Source organism: Nansenia antarctica (genome assembly GCF_963989245.1).
Source record: "Nansenia antarctica genome assembly, chromosome: 2".
In the NCBI taxonomy this organism is placed as follows: Eukaryota; Metazoa; Chordata; class Actinopteri; order Argentiniformes; family Microstomatidae; genus Nansenia; species Nansenia antarctica.
This window is the reverse complement of record NC_137675.1, coordinates 67704832-67718503: the sequence shown is the minus strand read 5'-3', so window position 1 is coordinate 67718503 and position 13672 is coordinate 67704832. Positions and strand designations below refer to the sequence as shown.

Genomic DNA, 13672 nt, shown 5'->3' with positions numbered 1-13672 from the left:
TTCGTTTTGTGCACTTGTATCTTGAAATTTGCACTTGTAAAATAAATATTTGCACTTGTATCTTGAAAGTTGCACTTGTAAAATAAATATTTGCACTTGCAGATTCGATTTGAGAACTTGTACAATAAATATTTGCAGTTGTATCTTGAAAGTTGCACTTGCAGATTCGCGACTTTCGCTGCTCGAGTTTAGTCCCACTTCTTGCAGTCGGCTTGGGACAAAACAAATCTGTTACTTGTAAAGCTGGATGTGAGAGCGCAGGGAAGGGCGGGCATGCAATGATTGACTGCAGTGATTGACGTAAAGCTCAGTCCAGTGGTCTCACCTACGAAGGCATGATCTCACACTCCTCAGGTAAGTGTAGCTCTAGCTAGCTATATATATATTTTCTTTTAAATGTAACTCTCTAAACCATATCAGTATTGTGCCTCGCTTGTTTTTTTTCTTTCATCGAAATACATGTGGAAGCTCATGACCTTCATGTAAGCTAGCTAGCTAGCTATGATTGTTGATAGTAATAGTGGTTTGATTGTGATTGCGCTAACTTAGCTAGCGTAGAGCTACTGTTGTTTAACTAACCCTACCAGCGTTTTTTCAAAAAATACTTTTATGCTTATATTAGCTAATGATATGTCAATTTCTGAAAACTTGCAATCTATGGTAATGCAAGTGGCTACATTTATCTTTTTCAGGTAGAAAACTGATATTGAAACTGAGATCTCCTCAGCCGAGTCAGACAAATCTGCCCACAAAACCACACAAACTAGCAGTGGTTTACACAGTTACGTCAGCCCATGGGCACACAGTACGTCAGCCCATGGGCACTCTAGCTGGGGCAAGTGGTGCCCTGGGGGTTGGCCAGCCTGTTAGAGTTAACACTGCAGCAAGAAATGCAACGGTAGGTAAGTCTTCCATAGGCTTCACTTTTGCAAATCTAAACTCGCAGCAATATATCCTGATGTAGATCTGCCTGAATGACACCTCATGGCAGGAATATGAGCATGAGGACCTGGAACAGTTCACGTCGTCGGTTCTGAACCACATAGTGAACTGCACCAACTCAGCCACCGTGGACAAACGTGTCCGGGTCTACCCCAACACGAAGCCATGGATGACTGTGAAGGTCCAAAAACTGCTCAAGGAGAGGGACAACGCCTTCTCAGCGAAGGACACACTGCTGTACAGCACCACCAGGGCTAACCTAAAGCGTGGCATCCGGGAGGCCAAGGCAGACCACAGAGAGAAGATTGAGGAATGCTTCCTGAGCAACGACTCCAGGCGGGTGTGGCAGGGGGTTCAGCACATGACAATTTTTACGTGTATATGTATGTATGTATGTATGTATGTATGTATGTATGTATGTATGTATGTATGTATGAATATATTTTTAAAATATAATTTCTTGTAATAAAAAATAAATAATGTGTTTTATACTACCATACAGACATTAGCTTTTTTTTATCTACTCACTAAATTGTTGGTCAAATTGGTAACTTGTTTATATGTGTGTGTGGCTAGATGGGCAAATCTATACTGTATGTATGCAGACATGTTTGAGAGGGAGGGGTGGGTGGGTGGAGGGGAGGGAGAAAAACAGAAAATATTCATGCCTTTTTCAATGTACATGACATCTTCTATACTGGAATAAAAAATATTATTAAAAAAACAAAAAAACACAGAGTTTTTTTTTGGGGTACAAATAGGCTAGGTGCACGATCTCCACTACTTCCTGAAAGGCACCTTGCATGAACATATCCTGTCTCATCTATTGGTTTAATTGATTAATCAGCTGTGCGGTAAACTGTTGGAACACACAGTGCACAGCTGATTAATCAATTAAACCAATAGAGTGAGACAGGATATGTTCATGCAAGGTGCCTTTCAGGAAGTAGTGGAGATCATGCACCTAATTGATGTCATTTATCAGATCAGACTTTTCCCCGGTACCTGCATTGAACTTGCGCAGTGCCGTCTGACGCTCCAGCAGCGTGGCTCGTCAATGCAGTTTTGCCCATCGCATCAAGTTTGGTCGATTTGCCGCAGGCTTTGCATCGGGCCATATGTATGTTCAGTGAATCTTTAATAATCAATTGCTTGTAAATGTCTTTAGTGAGCCACACATCCTGAAATTTACATTTGCCAGGCATAGCTACAGCTGCTTGCTGGCGCTTAAGTGACCTCAAACACATTCCATGAGTGCTGATCAGATTTCCAGCGGGAATTTACGAACGCAGCCTCAGTCAGCGCGTGCGTTCGAGCTCATCTCCAGACTATGCGGTCAGACTGAACAGGTAAGAGATGAGCTCCAGCTCTCCTACCACAGGAGGAAGTACATATCAACCTAGCTAGTATATCAACCTAGCTAGCTAGTTCGTTAGCTAGCTAGCTATTTTGTGGCTGCGTTCTGGTTAGGGTTAAGTCTAAACGTGTGGTGGTTTAAACTCCTCTGTGTGTTGTCGACTTGCTTTATGTGCTAGCACGTTAGCACTGGACGGCTTAACGGCGGCCTGTTACCAGACACATTGTCCTACATTTGACAAATGTGCCTTATGTTGTGATTTAGGTTTTTCGTACTTCAGTCAATTGACTTATAAACTCATGGACCAATCCGACATGGAGAGCGAGAACAGTGAGTATTTTTCGTCGTCCCTACGTGAAGTTCTAAACATTTCAGATTAATGTTAAAGAGCATAATCTGTGTTCATTCTTTTTTCATTTCATTTTAGTGGCGCTTGTTAGCGTTACCCACGTTGTGGATGCCATCACGTTCTGGGCTCAGGTACACTTGGCAGAGGTGTTAGTTTGCAACCTTTTTGAATATGCAGACACATGAACTCAATATACCACGTTGTGTCTCGTTTGTTATCGTAGAATGTCAGCGAAGACCAAGCAAATGAAAACATGAGCATAGCATTGGCAGACAAATGCCCCAAATCCCCAAAGGTATTTGGAATCCCCAGACCTCAGCAGGTAATGAAAAAGACAGATCGGGAGAGATGGAGAATATCTTCTTCCCTATATACTACTATATAGTAGTGCATGTGTAATATGCTGATCTCTTAACCTCCTCCTCTTCGTATAGATGTATGGGGCAGTGTTCTCTGAGGATGGGTGTTGGTACAGGTGTAAAGTACAACACCAGACTGATGATAAGGTCAGTTATTGACGGTTTTGAGTATGAGTGGTATCAAATCATGTTGATGCTTTTTTACACATCAAAAATGATAAGGAATCCACCTTAGGCTGTGCACTTAATAATCACCTTTCCTGGCTAGGAGATTAAATGTGCATTTTGACTGGAATTGATACACTCAGGCTCTTAGCAGGTAGCCCAGTTAATGAGAGATCAATGTTGTGCTGATTGCATTTTTTTTTAATGAAGGCTTTTCTTTTAATGAATGCCTTAAAATGAACAAGGCTCCATTCAATCTCTACCTTGTGTCCAGTTCCATGTGTGCTACGTCGACTATGGGAACACAGAGGATGTCAGTCGATCAGAGCTGGTTGAGCTTCCAGAAGATCTACAGTCACCTTGTTTGGCCAAGAGGTTCCAGTTCTGGGGCTCCCATGTGTCCAGTGATGAAGATTCCCATCAGGTAAGACCTAGTCTGAATCTCTGGCAGGGCTGTTGATCACGCCAATGAATTGTGAATATTTCTCATTCAGTTGTGAATGTGGATTAGGTTGAAACGTTGAAGAGACATTCCACACATCTTCCCAGCTTATTAAAACATACGTTGTCGTCCCAGGGAAAGGCCTTCCTACAGAATCTGATTGTTGGGAAAAGAGTCCGTGTTCAGAGGATGTCAGTCGGCTTTAACGGCACCATCCTGGTCAAGGCCTTCCAGGGGGACTGGGACATCGGTGACGAGGTGATAAAGATGAAGTTTGCCGCCACACTCCGCCACCCCAGCCTCCCAGGGGGGAACCGCGAGAGCCACGTGTTCACACAGCCCTTCCACAACCCCTCCTGCCTGGCAGCCGAGTGGGTCCAGGAGAGGGGTCCCCAGGAGAAGGAGAGGGGTCCCCAGGGGGATGGTCCCATGGTGGCCTTACCAGTGTGCATGCCTAAACTCTACCCAGCTTTACCTGACCAGAGGCCACAGTCAGTGAAGTATGACACCAGTCTATAGAAAAACACCAAACACTTTTGTCCCATTTTCTAACTCATTTTTTCTCCACTCTTAATTCTGAAATACATTTTTGGCTGCTGTGTTTGTGTCGTCACTCATACAGATATGAATTCACATCTGTGAATGTCGTTGTGACACTCAGTGGTTTCAAACAGACAGAGAATATAGTCTGCTTAGCTAGGTACGGGATTTGGGAACTTTGCCTTATTGCCATCTCTGTCAGTGGTCCGGATTAGGTGCTAGGAGGGGCTGTGCTCCTACCAGCGAGCTGTCTCTGGTCTGTAGCTGATACGGCTCTCGGCTGTGTCGTGCAGAGAGAAATCCTCAGCTATCAGTGCTCTGCAGGTCATGTTTATGGAACGACTACCCCCATGTTTTGATCCTTTTTACTTTGACATTGGCTCTACTGTGGTGTGGTTGTACTGCTCTACTGTGGTGTGGTTGTATTGGTGCCAAGGAAGTCATTTGGTGATTTTAAAATGAAAAGCTGGTGGAGTGGGGATTTGGGTTTTTGTGTCTTCAGTATAATAGTTTTAATTGAGAATGATGGATCATCCAGCCATACTCGGTGTGGTTCAAATGTGTGTATTGTCAGGAGAGATATGAACCTTGGTCTGCATAGATGCTAAAGGTTAGCCAGAGATTTAGCGATGTAAACTAATGAACATTGCTGATTGGGGTCATGGCCTTCAGTAATGACTAACAGATGCCTCTCATCCTTTTGAGAGGTAAGATCAGTTCCACTGTCGTTGCCTCCAGCAGGGAGAGAAGCACCGCCACACCTGTGGACCAGGACCTTGTGGAGGAGAACGAGAGGCTGAAGGCAGCACTAGACACCCAGCAGCAGAGCACTCAAAGCGCAGAGAAAGAGCTGAGAGACACCCTACAGGTTAAACATGCAGTGCCCCCCCCCCGACACACACACACATACACTCAGCCGTATAGAGTACGAGCGTAGAAACCTGGCGTGACCCATGTCGTGTGGTATCGTGTTCTCACAGGAGTTGAAAGAGGAGATGGTGGTCGTCACTAAAGAGGCAGAAGCTTGCAAGGCGGAGAGGAACGCACTTCAGAGCCAATCAGAGAAGCTGGAAAAGCACCTGCAAGGAGCTATGGTGGAGCTGCAGGTGAAGGCGCATGACCTGCTATGAGGGGACTTGCTAGGGACTCTTAATGACCTGCTATGAGGGGACATGCTAGGGACTCTTAATGACCTGCTATGAGGGGACATGCTAGGGACTCTCTTAATGCTTCATGGCTTGATTAGGACTAGTCAGAGGAAAAAAAGACAAACAAACTTCTAGCACGACGACTGCCAATGGCTCCAGGCTTGAGCATATATGACTTTTTTCCTGCTATGACTGACAGATGATTCACTTACTTAGTGAAATGTATTTGTTGCAAGTCACTTTGGATAGAGGCGTCTGCTAAATGCCGTAAATGTAAAGGAAACGGACACAGAAAGCTCACCCAAGTCAGAAAGAACAGGCACGTGAGAGAACCTGCGTCTCAACTTAATCACCAGTTTCAAACCTTCCTCAGAAGGTTGTTCACAGATTTATGTTTGTAAAAAGTACGTTTGTGAATGTTTCCGCCATTGTGTTTTTGTTGTTGTTGGCAGAGTCATCAGTGTGGCTATGGGCTTTTGAGGAATTAAGATTTAGATTCAACTTGATTGTTACTGCAGAGTACACGTATCAGACGTACACGTATCAGACAACGAAATGCAGTTTAGCATCTAACCAGAAGTGCAAAATAGTGATATAAAAACTTGATAGGGATAAGCGATAGGTACAGTATTGCAAGTACAGTAGTTGGAGGTATATAGAATAGTGTTAGACTGAATACAGTGTGTGTCAGCATAAAGGTGGCTAATGTTCTCATCAGCTGCACAAACTGAGTCAGCCACTGTTGTGGATGGAAGTGCTGCTGCAGTGTTTCTGTTCTGTCCCCCCCTCCTCCGTGTTCAGGCCATGAGGGGAGAGTCTCAGCAGAAGGAGAAAGAAGTGGCCGAGCTTTTGGACACGGCCGTGGCCGAGCAGGTCAGCCGCCTGGCAGAGCAGGTCGATGTTCTGAGAGAACTACGGTACCGTAAGATCTGAGAGGCTTGTCTGGAAAGAACACTTGCTTCATATTACGCCTTACTCCTCCACTACTGTGTCTGGAATAGTGACTCATGGAATGAGAAGAATGAAGTGACAGCACACACACACACACGCCCTCTTTCTTTTGTATGCATTATTATCATCTTGGCTTCCTTTTATCCATCAGAGAGGGGAACCCATGGAACGCTAGAAGTGACAGCCTTACGCGGTCAATCAGCGTCGTCATAAATAATAGCACCTCTGCCCCTGTTGCCATGGAGAAGGTGGATGTGGCATGGGAGAACTACAGGATCGCTCAGGAGAAGCTGAAGGCCTGTCAGACGGTGAGTTGTCATTTGAGGGGGTGTGCTGTTGCTTGTACACGTCCCTAAAAGAGTACAGTTATTCCTTAACCATACAATTGTGACACAGTCCAATCCCAGCCACTGGTGCCAATGTCTTTTGTCTTGACTTTTGCAGAAGGAGCAACTCGTGGATCTGATAAACGACAGAAATCTGTCGCGGAATGCGCTGACAGCCACAGTAGATGCCTTCCTGCAGGAGGCAAAGTGTTTGGCTGTAGGACAGCGTGTGGACAAACTTGAGGTTATTGGAGAATAAAAACTTTAATGGCAAAAAAAAATTTCCCATTAATTCGAAATATTTGAGCGATTTGTCTTGTGGAAGATCCTCTTGTTGATTGAGGGATCAGGGGGGTTAGTGTGTAACGGAATGTCGAGTAAGTATGCATTAACATTTATGTCTACAAGCTGCTGCTATCAATAAGTGTTTTTCCTGTATCGCAGGAGGTGAGAGCTTCTCTGACTGCGGTGTTTGGTCAGGTGTTTGGCCCGGCCTCTGTGGAGGGGGTGGTGGAGGGGGTGGTGGAGGGGGTGGTGGATGATGCATTTGAGCAGTTCTACCAGTGGAAGGCTCTGAGGGATCAGCACACCAGCGCTGTCAGAGACGGGACAGACAAGGCCCTCCACGCCTTGTGCACCTGGTCTGAGAATTTAGGCAAGGTACGGTATGACGCCACACCCAGTTAACAAGAAATAATAATAATAATAATTCATTGTATTTATATAGCGCTTTTCCAAGGCTCAAAGACAATATGGGAAACAGAAAAACACAGAAACAACAAGCAACAGATAACATGAGCACATAGAACACAGAGTTAACAAACAGGGAACACAGTAATGCAGCAATGTCCAAGGGGGGAGGGGGGGATGGTTAGGGGTAGGGGAGATGGTTAGGGGTAGGGGAGGTTGTATGCATGAAGAGAGAGGAGAGAAATGAAGAGGCTTAGTTATGTTCCTGTTATGTTCAATGCACTTCAGACGACTTCTCACATAACATGACTGAAGTCTATAGAATGTGATGTAGGCTTGTCATAGGCTGGCCCGGATTGCTCACTGTGAGTCCATACTGATGTTTAGTTTGGAGTGCTCCTTCTCATATGTGTTCTGTTCAGTTCTTCTGTCTGTCTAGCAAAACAACGGTGACAACGAACGACGTAGCTGTGACTGACCTCATGAAACAGGCAGACGTGAACGTGTGCAAGGAGCTGGAGGTTTCCCGTTCAGTGAGTATGAACGGGAGTCTTGTTTCATTGTTCCTTACCAATCCCTGTATCAGTGACATGTTTATCTATCAGTGTTGTTCCCTCTGTTCATGTGATCAGAAACAGAACAACCAGGACAGCGAGATTATGACCGATGCTTTCCACCAAGTGACGCAGCTCATCAAGAAAGAGAAGGAGCTCATAGCTGAGATCACAGACAAACACCTGCTGAGCACCAAGGTGAGGGAACGATGAAATGCACTGAACTGTAAAACATTGTAACACAAACAGTGGTGTTAAAACGTCACGGATTCGCTAAGGAACATTGTGTCAAACAGTTGCAGAAGAGCCAAGTACATTTCACAGCTTTTTTCCCACAGTATACAGTGTTTTGAATAACAGAGCTCTCTCAGTCTTCAGTGTGTGTCTCTCTCCTTTGGTTTTGTCTTGTCAGTTTAAGGGGGAGACGCTACATTGGCAGGACGCCACCCCAACCCCAGAGACTCTCCTCTCCATCCAGAAGAGGGTCCGCGGCCTGAGGTACCAGATGAGATGCACACAGCTGGAACAATGCTGTCTCGAGGAGGTGAAAGGCTTTACCACTTCAGTGCACAATGTAGCAACACTATCCAACTTCTATTCTGTCTGTCTGTGTGTGTGTGTGTGTCTGGTGTCATTTGAATAGAAAACATAAAATATGAAAGGCGAAAGGTTAGTTCCAGAGTTTGGTGGTTGTGACCAGGAGATGTCTCCTCTGTCAGGGTGAAGAGCTGGACCTGACAGAGGTTCTGAAGAAGAAGGAGGAAATCGCTGAGACCAGAAAGGCCCTTTTCCAGGAACTTGACAAGGAGAAAGAGGAATATGTAAGGCTTTGTATGCTGTGATTTCCTCTCATCTATCAGCAAGTAGTTCTGCTTGTCTTCCAGTTCAGTATATAAACCTCAACAAAGTTTGGAAACGTTATTTAAGTCGATTCTTCCTCCCCTTTAATAATAACAATTGGTATTGTATGTTATAGCCTGATAAATGGAAAGCCTGATTAGTCACCTTTACAACGAGGTACAACTTGTAAGGATCATGCATTCGTGGAATGAGTAACACAGCTAAACGTGTGGGTAGCGGCCCAAATTTTTTTGCCAAAATCCCCTGCAATATTCTTCTGTTGGTATTCACTCTCGTTTTGAGCTTCAAGTGCTGGCAGGTGTATGCCAGTCACAGGTGTGTGAATGGCACCTGAATGGCACCTAATTGACAGGAATGATATTCTGGAGCCAGTGGCGATTCCATATCTCCAGAATCTGGGACCTAACTCCATCCTCCAGGAGGACAACGCTCGCCCCCACAGAGCCAGGATCATCACAGAGCACCTCCAGAATTTGGGAGTGGAGAGGGTGGAATGGCCTGCCGTGAGTCCAGACCTCAACCCAATTGAACACTTGTGGGATCAGCTTGGGTGCTGTACGTGCCAGAGTGACCAACGCAACCATGTTGGCTGACTTGCGGCAAATCCTAGTTGAGAAATGGGATGCCGTCCCACAGCAGTGTGTGATCAGGCTGGTGACCAGCATGAGGAGGTGCCAAGCTGTTGTGACTACGTATGGATCTTCCACACGCTACTGAGGTCCCTGACAGTGTAAAATTAATAAAGTGTAAAAATGGCCAATATGTGTTGTTTTTTCCTTATTACTGTGGGAGAGTGCAATCATCCAATCCACCAAGCAACTCAAAACGAGAGTGAATACCAACAGAAGAATATAGGGGATTTTGGCAAATATTTTTGGGCCGCTACCCACACGTTTAGCTGTGTTGCTCATTCCACGAATGCATGATCCTTACAAGTTGTACCTCGTTGTAAAGGTGACTAATCAGGCTTTCCATTTATCAGGCTATAGCATACAATACCAATTGGTATTATTAAAGGGGAGGAAGAATCGACTGAAATAACGTTTCCAAACTTTTTTTGAGGGGTTTATATCCTAATACCAGCCTCCTGTTGACCTTTTAGAGGAGGCTCGCTGCTCTGACGGACGGTAGCTTCCCAGAGCTTCCTCTGCTCTACCCCGAGGCAGACATCCACTGCTTCATGGTGAGCGAAGCCCCCTGCACTCCAACGTTACGCACCAACACAAGTCCCCCGTTTACAGACTTCATAACTTCCTGAATCTGCACACACACGTGTCCAGGTCATTCTGGGTGATGAGTTGGTTTGACGGTCCTCCTGTCCCGTGCAGAGCTCCGGGGGTCTCCTGGTGAAGAGTCTGGTCAGGGACATGTTTGATGCCGAGCCCATGAGGGAGCTGAGCGGCCGCCGGCCCCTGGTGTGCACCGAGTACCAGGGCCAGAGGGTCGTCCTCAAGGTAACCACACCCCCTCAAACCCTCGTCCTCAAGGTAACCACACCCCCTCAAACCCTCGTCCTCAAGGTAACCACACCCCCTCAAACCCTCGTCCTCAAGGTAACCACACCCCCTCAAACCCTTGTCCAAGTGGAAACCAGGTATATGAAACCATGTTGTTCACGATGCCCAGACATGAGCATCGACTTTTCAAATGGGGAAAACAAGTAAATCTGTGATCTTGTGTTATTTGACGTGCTTAAGAATGCTGAAATTGACCAACTAAGCACCAACTAAGAGAGACCTTGGCCTTCAGTGTGTGCAGTGTAGATGAGGAGGCTGGGTTCTGTCTTTGGGTTCCTCAGGGTTACAGTGTAGATGAGGAGGTAGAGGCTGGGGTGCTGGAGCGAACCACACTCTTCCACCGGGCCAGGACTGAGAATGGGACTGACGGTGGAGTTGTCCTCCCTCTTCTGGCTCTGTTCTTTGGCAAGGTACTGCCCAGTACACCCTCACGTCCCTAAACAGGACCCCTGTTTTTATGTTTCACATCATCTGTAACATACCTGAGTTCTTGCATTTCTCCTGCCATTGATGCTGGATGAACAATGTTCTCTCTGCAGTCTGACCCTCTTGCCTATGTGATGGTGCCGTACTTCCCCCACGGGAGTCTGAAGGCGGTACAAGCAGTCCAGCCGCTCACTGCCACAGTGAGTCCTCTTCCATAAGTTCCAGCTACATCGAACATCCTCTTGTCCTCTATTGGCGTCCAGTAAACCAACCGACGGTTGTTTCTCACACTCTAGGAGGTTACCATGGTGATGAGGGGTGTGGCCCAGGGACTACAGGCCCTGCAGGCTGTGGGCATCACCCACGCCTCTCTGAACCCCAACAACGTGTTCGTCCTCAAGCGAGAGCAAGGCATGCTGGGAGACTTTGATTTCACCAAGGCCACTGTAAGTGGTAAACAGGTCACCAGTCATGAGACTGTTATGGAAATTCCACATTGTGTGGAAAGTGGATGTTCTTAAAAAAAATAAATATCTGATGTAACTTTTTTAGGCTGCTGTGAATGTGGTTCTGATTGGTTTTAGGGCTGCAACTAACGATTATTTTGGTAGTCGACTAATCTGTCGATTATTTTTCGGTTAGTCGTGTGGCTTTTCGCTGCGCGTAAATGGCGACGCAGAAGCATAAATCCGGCTTAACTAGCTATCTAACCTAACGTTACGCCAAGCTACAGCTGCTCACAGAGCTAGTTGATTGGCTAGCTAGCATTGCTGGCTAGACTATAGACAGCTCACGTTAGTAGGCTACGCTTGGCGCTGTTTATCTTACAGACAGCTCGCTGGTGGACTCAACATAATTGAAATAGCATTCACTTATCAAGCATCATTCATGATCATCCACCATGACTACCTGGTATTTTAATAGCGACCACCCCTCACTTCATTTCATCTCGCGTTCTCCTGGCTTCAACATGGAAAACCCCTGCTACGTAACGTTACATACAAGCGCCTCTGTCTGTCACAAGCGTGCCACAGGGCAAATAAATTAATAGCACAAACGCTCATAGCATGTACAGCCCTGTCCATGAGACGTTGTTTTCCAACATGTAACAGTAAAACTAACATAAACATTACGACCCTAACAATATAACGTTAGCCAGTTTTTAAAATAAAAGAAAAAAAATAATAATCCCTTTTTTTTTCTTTTTTTTTTTTTTATACGATTAGTCGACACAAAAATTCCACGTCGACGAGTTTTTATGATCGACGTCGTCGATTATGTCGACTAATCGTTGCAGCCCTAATTGGTTTGTGTTGTGTCCATCTGAAGTGGTAGCTGTGTGTGTTGTGTCTATCTGAAGTATTAGCTGTGTGTGTTGCTCCAGGGGCAGCGGGCGGTGGGCAGGGGGATGGTGGCAGGCTCCATCAGCCTGGTGGCCCCAGAGCTCCGTGACGGCTCCGCGCCGTCTCCAGCCTGCGACCTGTACTCCTTCGGGTGCCTGCTGCTCTGGGTAGGACGCCTCCTTCCTATCCGCTCTATCCAGGAGTCCACAGGGATTCACTACGGAACAGTCTGGATGGAATAGAGCAGGAATCTGATGGGGTTCCAGGCAGCGTCCTAACGATTCCCACCGTAGTTGGGGTAGACCACGCCCACGCCACGCCAACTTCTGGAATATGTAGGGGTGTTCTCTGTATCTTGTTCTTCCGCCCCGCAGGTCGTTCCGCAACCCCATTGGATTTTAGCTTGTGACGTAACACGGGGTGCACGATTAGATATAGGTTACCCATCTCTGTATGCAACTCGGCGGCGCTGAATGTGCCGCGGGCCAACGGTCAATGTTCGCCGCGGGCACGGCCGCAAGCGGCCGGGCGCAGCTCTCATTGCCCTGTGGGCCCTGGAACGCGCGCCTATTCTTAGTGTCAGTGATTGTGTTTGTGTTTGAGAAAAAAAAGAAAAAAAACACCCCTACATATTCCAGAAGTTGGCGTGGTCTACCCCAACTACGGTGGGAATAGTTAGGACGCTTCCAGGCAGGCTAGAGGAGATAAAAAAAACATTTTAAAAAGGGGGTCGGGTTGGTACAAGTTCCCTAATCAACTGTTGCATATTGCCCTGGAAGTGTTTTTACTGAATGTTCAGTAAATGTATGTGATGGTTTTCATGGCAATGACAATTCTCTGCTCTCAGCTGCACGTCCCAACGTTCAACGGTGCTCTGGATGACCCTGCCAACCTGACCCTGGATGTGGTGAGGAACACAGAGAGAGCCTCTCCATTCATCAAGAGTTTAGATGTTGTTTCTAAGCCTATACAGTGGATGTGTTTCCTGTTTTCCAGGAGGCCAAACTCCAAGCCCTGCTCCCTAAGCTGTTGGCACGCCAAGGAAGACTGACTGCTGCTCACGTCCTGGCAGATGACTACTTCCTGAGTGGCCAAGCATGAAAAGTAGTAGAGGCAAATGACAAATATTTGTTTGACTGTTTCACATCTTTCTTTCTTTCTTTCTTATGTATTTCTTGTTCTTTACCTTTTGTTGACGTGACAATGTGACAATTTGGTTTCACAGTATATTACTTGAAATATAAATGTTTGGATATGTAAACAGGTGATGTTCGATTACCCTACAGCTATGACATTGCAAAACATAATAATAAAAAACTATGTTCAGAAGATGTGGAGATGTTTCTAATGGAGAGAGTGATATGCTCTGTAATTAAAGGGATGTGGTAATGTTTCTAATGGAGAGAGCGATATGCTCTGTAATTAAAGGGATGTGGTAATGTTTCTAATGGAGAGAGCGATATGCTCTGTAATTAAAGGGATGTGGTAATGTTTCTAATGAAGAGAGTGATATGCTCTGTAATTAAAGGGATGTGGTAATGTTTCTAATGGAGAGAGTGATATGCTCTGTAATTAAAGGGATGTGGTAATGTTTCTAATGAAGAGTGATATGCTCTGTAATTAAAGGGATGTGGTAATGTTTCTAATGAAGAGAGCGATATGCTCTGTAATTAAAGGGATGTGGTAATGTTTCTAATGAAGA

General features: G+C 45.8%; 1 protein-coding gene across 1 annotated transcript; it reads left to right on the top strand.

The window, feature by feature from the left end:
- Window positions 1-2613: 2613 nt before the first annotated feature.
- LOC308150503 (serine/threonine-protein kinase 31-like) lies at window positions 2614-13071 on the top strand (the record flags this gene model as incomplete). The annotated part of the gene is made up of 24 exons (XM_080523325.1): window positions 2614-2629; window positions 2727-2779; window positions 2872-2970; window positions 3083-3154; window positions 3447-3596; window positions 3750-4105; window positions 4860-5022; window positions 5135-5260; window positions 6104-6219; window positions 6405-6561; window positions 6698-6796; window positions 7024-7239; window positions 7692-7802; window positions 7902-8021; window positions 8236-8367; window positions 8543-8644; window positions 9787-9867; window positions 10013-10138; window positions 10483-10611; window positions 10741-10827; window positions 10924-11073; window positions 12012-12197; window positions 12818-12877; window positions 12967-13071. 24 exons carry the CDS (start codon window positions 2614-2616, stop codon window positions 13069-13071), a joined length of 3012 nt encoding a protein of 1003 aa, XP_080379451.1.
- Window positions 13072-13672: the final 601 nt, after the last annotated feature.